Source organism: Medicago sativa, chromosome 4 (genome assembly GCF_051527215.1).
Source record: "Medicago sativa cultivar Bolivia chromosome 4, Bolivia_mono, whole genome shotgun sequence".
NCBI lineage: Eukaryota > Viridiplantae > Streptophyta > Magnoliopsida > Fabales > Fabaceae > Medicago > Medicago sativa.
The window spans coordinates 32,284,511-32,292,414 of NC_140752.1; the positions used below are offsets into that span (position 1 = coordinate 32,284,511).

General features: G+C 33.4%; 1 protein-coding gene across 1 annotated transcript; it reads left to right on the top strand.

Moving 5' to 3' along the window:
- On the top strand, positions 1–7,597 carry LOC146928810 (nucleotide-sensitive chloride conductance regulator (ICln) family protein). The gene is made up of 7 exons (XM_085701000.1): positions 1–200; positions 286–409; positions 3,546–3,663; positions 4,411–4,470; positions 4,559–4,621; positions 4,733–4,818; positions 7,221–7,597. Exons 1-7 carry the CDS (start codon positions 55–57, stop codon positions 7,293–7,295), a joined length of 672 nt encoding a protein of 223 aa, XP_085557126.1. The 5' UTR covers positions 1–54; the 3' UTR covers positions 7,296–7,597.
- The last annotated feature ends 307 nt before the right edge of the window (positions 7,598–7,904 follow it).

Here is a 7,904-nt window from a genome sequence, read left to right on the forward strand (position 1 = left end):
AACACAACAAAGAGTCGCAAATTTCGGACCAAAGAGAGCAAACAAACTGAAAAAATGGCATTAGGGTTAAGAGCAATAAGCGGCGAGCCAGTAATCGACACAGAAAACGGCGAAGAATTGAAACGTGTCCTATCTGGTGTCGACATAGCCCTCGCTAATCTTCCTCGCGAATCCCCTGGCACACTTTACATCACTACCAAGTAAGTATAATTATGATTCATAATCACTCATAATAATCACAATTATTTTTTCTGTTAACTATGTTGTTGTTTGTATTTTTTACAGGCAAGTGATATGGGTTAGTGATGTGGATAAATCTAAAGGATACGCTGTTGATTTCTTGTCTGTTTCTCTTCATGCTGTTTCTAGAGATCCTGAGGCTTACTCTGTTCCTTGTCTCTATACTCAGGTACTTACTTATATAACTTCTGATTGAAGGTGTGTCCGATGTCTGACACTGACACATGTGATTAGATTTAGTTAATTTTTCAACTTATTACCGATGTCGATGTGTCACTGTTGATGGTCCAGTATCCAGCGGCACAAGTGATTTTCTCAAATTATTACCAATGTGATGTGTCAGTGTTGCTGGTCTAGTGTTCCATAAGTGTCTGACATGGTACAGACATGTAATTAGATTCAGTTAACTAATTTTCTAATATTATTACCGATGTCGATGTGATAGTGTTGTTGGCCCAGTGTATGTTAACATGACACTTACACGAGTGATTAGATTCTGTTTAATTCATTTTCTCAAATTATTACTGATGTCGATGTGTTAGTGTTGTTGGTCCATTGTATGACAACATGACATTGACACATGTGATTAGATTCACTTAAATTTGTTTTTCTCAAATTGTTACCTGTGTCATTGTTGTTGTGTTATGTGTGGCTTATAAGTATGCTTTTATCATCTATTTTTAGAGTGAATATACTTAGAAAAAATTATCAACTTGTTACTTATAATATGAAATGTGGGTTAAATTAGTTTTAAAAATACCCAATGAGCGTGGTTCAGTTGGTTTATAACTTCTGATTAACAGTGTGTCTGGAACGATATTGACACAAGTGATTAGACTCAGTTAATTCATTTTCTCAAATTTGACTGGTGTCGATGTGTCGGTGTTGGTGTGTTCTGTCTAGCTTATTACTAAGCTTTTATCTCCTGTCAAAAAAATATTAATAACTATGCTTTTATCATATATTTTTAGCGTAAATGTATATTAGATAAAGATTGATATCGACTAAAAACATGGAGATGTGTTTTGTGTTTGAGAAAATGAAAATTATCAAATTGTGTTACTTAAAAATGTTTAATGTAGGTTAATTTAGTCTAAAATGCCCAATGAGTGTGGTTCAGACATTCTGTTGGTTAAGCAGTGTTGAATTTGTGGTGTGGAGATGACCCTGGTCCAGTGTCAAGCGTCTGGCACAACACTGACGCATGTGATTAGATTCAGTTAAATCATGTTCTGTCCGTGTCGATCTTATAGCCAAGCTTTTTTCATCTATTTTTAGTCTTAATACAATTTAGCAATATAGAGACCTGTTTTGTGTTTGAGAAAAGGTAAATTATCGATTTGTTACTTCAAAATATGAAATGTGGGTTAAGAACAGTGTGTTGTGGGACACTAACATGCGCACTGTGATTAGATTCAATTAATTCATTTTCTCAAATTATTACCAGTGTCGAGTGGCTGTGTCAGTGCTTCATAGCTTATAAGCTAACCATGTTTTCCCCCTCTATTTTTAGAGTAAATACTCAAATTGATCTCAACGGAAAATATGGATGCTTGTTGTGTTTGAGAAAATGAAAATGATCGATTTGTTACTTTAAAATATGAAATGTGGGTTAAATTAAAATACCCAATGGATTTGGTTCAGTTGTATAAGCAGTCTTTGTGGTGTGGAGTTGACCCTTCTTTGATCTCAGCAAAACATACTTTGAGAGGGGCGATGGGTTTTGATGCGCGCCTAAGAATTAGTCCCATAGCTGATCGAAAGTATCAAAGCTTGTGGGTTACTATGCAGTGTCGAGCCACTGAGGTGCAAGAAACCCTAATTTTTGTGGTTTCCTACTATAGAGGTTCTCAACAAAATTATGATCTATAAACCTTAATTTCAGCAGTTTCCTACTAAAATTAGTATCGATATACCTACATACTGAAAAAAACATGGTCATTGTCTTTCCCTTACATACTGAAAAAATGAAAATTGTCCCTTTCTTCTTGTTCTTATTCTTTTCATTTTTCTTTTCAAATATCTGATCATATAGACTAACTGAAGCCAATGATGACTACTTGTTATAGCAAGTGCCGTCTGAAAGAATAACCGTTTTTATACGGTGCCTGATGCACAATACCAGACTGAGGATTCATTCTTTTTTAATAAACTTTCTGCTTAAATATTTTTCATTACATACTGCAAAATGAAAATTGTACCTTTCTTCTTGTTCTTTTCATTTTTTTTCAACTTTTCAAATATCTGATTATATAGATTAACTGAAGCCAATGATGATTACTTGTTATAGCAAGTGCCGTCTGAAAGAAAAACCGTTTTTATACGGTGCCTGATGCACAATACCGGACTGAGGCTTCATCCTTTTTTCTTTAGTAAATTTTCTGCTTAAATATTTTTCATTGCATACTGCAAAATGAAAATTGTACTTTTCTTGTTCTTTTCATTTTTTTTTTCTTTTCAAATATCTGATCATAAAGACTAACTGAAGTGAATGATGATTACTTGTTATAGCAAGTGCCGTCTGAAAGAAAAACCGTTCTTATATGGTGCCTGATGCACAATACTAGACTGAGGCTTCATTCTTCTTTTTTTTTTTTCCTTTTAATAATTTTTCTTAATTATTTTTCAAACAGATATTTCAATTTAATTTGTGATTCTTAATAATGTTATTGATACAAACCTAATGGTGGTGATGGTACTTTGCGCTTTATGATTGCCAATAGTGTCAATCTTGTCTAAAACAAGCTCTGGGTTTATAAATCCTAGTTTTGTTGAGAACCCCTCCTTAATTTCCGTGTTTATTGATCCTAAAATTAGATTCCAGAAACCTTATTTTCCTTGGTTTCCTAATAAAATAATTAGTCATAAATTAAAATGTTGAAAAATAGTATTAGGTGAATATTTTATGAAATATGGTTTATGATAGAACATTATGGCGTAATTTGATCCATGTAGCCGACCCCAAATCGTAGGATAAGGCTTGGTTGTTGTTCTTGTTGAACACTTTGGCACCCTGAAGTTTTGTTGGGTATGGTGCCCAACATCCAATCATTTTGTGCCTTGTCATTGTTTATATTTAATTATTTTGAAGTGAATTTAAATTTTGCTATATGGTACTGTACCCAAAAAATCTCCAAGGAACTTATTATATTATTATCCTAAAAATACCAATCTGACCTACATTTGACATTTTAAGGATTATTTTAGAAATCAAATAGATGTATGTGTTTGTTGTCGACATCAAACTGTTAATTTAGCATTTACTCTTTCTCTACCAATTTTCTCATTCTTATTACTTGGTTTAGATTGAAACGGAGGCAGATGAGGATCTCAATTCCGATGACTCAGATTCAGAATCCAATCATGTTCTTGATTTATCAAATGTCAGAGAGATGAGGCTAATTCCATCTGATCCAACTCAGTGTATGATATTCGTTTTCTTCTTCCAACAATTATGTACATTATGTTAGGTATCAGGATTGATAGGAAAATAGTATGTGTGTGTCTGTTGGTGTGTGATAAGCTCCATTGGAGCATGGATTTATATTAAAATAATACTGAAATGAGAGGATACAAGAATTATTTATACGTAAGTAACTAACATCATCTATGGCGGGGATGGTGTGGTCTATTGGGCTGATTCTGAACTATGATGGTTACATGATTCAGTTTTGTGAGGTCTACCCCTCAGTTTTGGGTGCTTTAAACAGTGTGCATTGTTGCTGTTTTATGATGTTCAATATCCTATTCATTCTGAGTTGTATTGTTGAACTGGGGGTTGTACTACTTGTACCCAGTGTTGTCGATGGCAAAGAGCCAAAATCCCGCCATACCAGCCACCACATGGCACCGTCTTATTGGATTATGGTGGAAAATCGCGCCATATTGGCTGAAATTGACCATAGCGGAGAGCCCAAATCTTGCCACCGATATCCGCCATGGCACTGCCATGGTCGATTTTTGACAACACTGCTTGTACCTGCTTTGGTTTAATTATAAACATAATATTTCTTGCCTTTATATAAAAACACTTAACAGCGACTAACAAGGAAACCACTAACTACTCAGAAATCCAACAGAGTAAAACAGAAAGCTTTTGTTGTACACGTAGTAATTAGGTGACATGCTGTTTGCTAATTGCTTCTGACAATATATTTTCTTGTTTTCCAGTGGATTCTCTGTTTCAAGTATTCTGTGAGTGTGCAGAGCTTAATCCAGATCCAAACAATGGTTAGTGTTATTTGTGTTTTCTCATAACAATACGCTCTCTGTTTTTTCCTGTCTTTGTGAGTTACTTAAGTTGATTTTGTTATTTTAGAGGAGCCAGAAGAAGAACATAATTGGATTTTCAGTGCTGATCAGATGGAAGATGAAGAAGCAGGCAAGTGTAACAAGGCTTTAATCTTATATCCTAATCATTTGTTGGATTGTTTCTTTTAATGGTCTGTTTTTTTGTCAGTATAGTATTGTTAAAATATATCCTTTTTTTCAGAGGATGAAGGTTATTTATCTCATAACCCTACCAATACTCTTGGTCATTCAAATGGACATAATGACCTTGCTCGTAACATCCTTGAGGTACGATGCTCTAACTCTTAGTTATACATCCAGTATCGATTTACTGACCCCCCCAAATTTAATGCATTCGTTGCCTATAGTAAATAAGAGCTGTTAAATGAAAGATTGGATGACTCAATTTCCAACTTTGTGTTTTGAATCTGATTCGTTGAGGTTGAAATGTGAGAATTCTAATATTTTTTTAATGGCCCTTTGCTGAATGCAATAAATGCAACATTCTTTGACTGCAACGAACCCGAATATATCTGGGTAGTCTGATGCTTTGACTTGACGTGCTTCCTATCCTTTTTGAAGTTTATGATATGTCTTCATTCCCTATGTGTTTGCCTGATTTATTCGTCTAAACTAGTTTTTGCATGCTCTTATTTTGTTAGTTTTCACTTTCATGATTTTATTACATTTGTCTTGATCTGTTAACCCAGTGAAGTCCTTTTGAACTTTTCCAGTTTAATCATTTTCTTTGAATGTTAAAACTTTTGAACCGGAAATATGTATTCCAAGGTATGGGGACATAGCCATAGGGATAGGCTAGGCCAAAGGGTTATATGTATAACGTTTAAGATAATAGTCACAATCACAAATTCATAAGCCCGAAGTTTTAAATATAGGGTCTTGCTAACAAGTGCCCTTAGGGCACTTGTTAAGGATGCAAAAATAGAAATAATTGATAAATTTAAAGCAGAAAAAGTTACTTTTTAAAGTTTCCATGCATTGAATGCACCATTTCCAAGACAAAATTTCTTCTTTTATTTGGTCTTCTTAACAAGTGCCCTTAGGGCACTTGTTAGTAAGGGCACTTGTTAGCATTTCCCTTAAATATATTATTTTCTTTCTTTAAATGGAGTTACTCCCGCATAATTGGGTGACATTTTTTGCTAATAAGTCAATATGTAGATCATTGATTTGCTACCAAAAATCAACATGATCAACATGATTTACTGAAAATGATTAGAACACCCAAATAATATCTTAATGGCTGAAGCATATATTTTATCATGACCATTTAGTATTTCCCTTTGTGATTTGTTGATCCACTTATTCGTGATACTTGTAAAGCCAGTATGCAGTATTCTTACCACATATATTGTGCCTTTTGAATTCATGCCTTGAATTTACTTTACATTTGTTTATGTTGGATCTGCAACTTTTCACCCTTTATATGATCATTTCTCTAAATAAATGGGTAAACTGTGTTTTTCCTACTTTTATGACTTTTACTTATTTAGTTATTTGCTGTGCTCTTTTTCGTTTTTTTAGTATTACTTTTATAATTATTTTTTTTTCATTTTTCTTGATTCGTTGATCCCATTGAATTTGGCAAAACATGTTTTTCCATGAATCCATCCATCTATGCTGATTGGCATGGGTCATTAGGTATTCACTGTGGGTTTTAAGGGGCATTTTGGGTAAACATGATTAACCGCTCATTTAGTAGGTTTTATTGTATAAATGTAAACAACAGAATTAAGTTTTTTATTTAGCGAGTGTTTATCGTAAAACTGCTTATCTAAAATCTGTTTTTACACTCAGAGTGAGGGGAAAACTTCACATATGCTTTGTATCAATTGTTTCGACAATTTATTTTGGGGAAAACTTCACATATGCTTTGTATAAACTGAACTTCACATATGCTTTGTATACACTGTTTCTACAGTATATTTTAGGAAGCATAAAACTACTTGTGACCATATCATAATCAAATTTCATGAGCTCTTTCAAACACTCATATAAAGACAAATACTTACACAAGTAATTATATTGTAATCCCAAATAAGCTCTTCACAAGTCTCCTATTTTACTTGTTTGTGCTTGAGTATAGTGTGTTGGAGAATGGAGAGGGTCTAGTTCAATTAGTATAATCCTTTATTGATAAGATAAACTTTACGATGATTTGAATGTCTTCTAATGGTACACAAGGATAGTGTGCAAGTCTATTTAATTAATATATTTATTCTTTTAAATTTTTTCACGTTCTATGATTAGCAAGTGATGCATCTATGATATCTAAAATCCTAAACTAGAATATTATTATGAATTAATTAATTAGCAGAAAAAAATATACGAAGGGAAAGATGGTGCTGTAAACAACCTGCCATGTTGAAGAAATATAGATTTACTGAAAATGAGAAGAACGCCAAAACAATATCTTAATGGTTGAAGCATATTTCCTTGTAAATTGTTGATGCTTGTAGAACCAGTATGCAATATTCTTGTCATATATATTGTCAGTTTTGAATTGATGTCTTGAATTTAGATTGCTTCACATTTGCTTATGTTGGATCTGTAACTTTCCACCCTTTATATGATCATCTCTAAATCAACGGGAAAACTGTGATTTACCTGTTTGTATAACCTTTTTCCGTTATGCTCGCTTATCTAGTTTTTGGTTTAATTGATTGCAGCTTGAAATCAATGATGAACGATTCGAGGATGCAGAAGAGACTGAGCATGATGGAGATAATACCCATCATCATTGAGTGAATGCATTTATCTCAGAAGAGTATTCTGGTGTTGTCTAAAATTAATATTAGCTCTCTGTTTGTAACTTTCGGATTTGTACATGGAAACTATTTGAACATCGACTAGATTCATGGTAGTTAAGTTTAACCATTCTCTATTTTTTTAGTATAAGTAGAAGAAAGCAGCTGAATCTTTCGATTTTCAAGTTCTTTTGATTGTAGAGAATGGAGGTATGGGATGAACCCATGTGAAAGATACTACCAAGGATTTATCTTTTTTATTTGTAAGTTGCAAGATGAAATTGACATGTTTTAGAAAAGGTGAATTGTTATTTGCTACATGCTTCACATTCCTGAAAGTTGTGGCAACAATTGGAAAATTTTAAATTGATTATTGCACTTGCAAAGTTTTCTTAAGCTTGCAAGAGCTTCTCTAATGGCAAAATCTATTGAACTTTGTAATTCTCGTGAGAATGACCATTAGTTTTTAGGCTAAAATATGGTTTTGATCCCTGCAAATATGCTTCGTTTTGGTTTTAGTCCCTGTAATTTTATTTTTTTGTAGTTTTTGGTCCCTGCAAATATGTCTCGTAATGGTTTTGGTCCTTGTCCCCACTTTTGTGATGA

Coding starts and splice junctions, on each gene's coding strand:
- LOC146928810 (XM_085701000.1), top strand. CDS start 55: ATGGCATTAGGGTTAAGAGCAATAAGCGGCGAGCCAGTAATCGACACA. Junction 3,664..4,410: donor TCCATCTGATCCAACTCAGT/GTATGATATTCG, acceptor CTTGTTTTCCAG/TGGATTCTCTGTTTCAAGTA. Junction 4,622..4,732: donor GATGGAAGATGAAGAAGCAG/GCAAGTGTAACA, acceptor CCTTTTTTTCAG/AGGATGAAGGTTATTTATCT.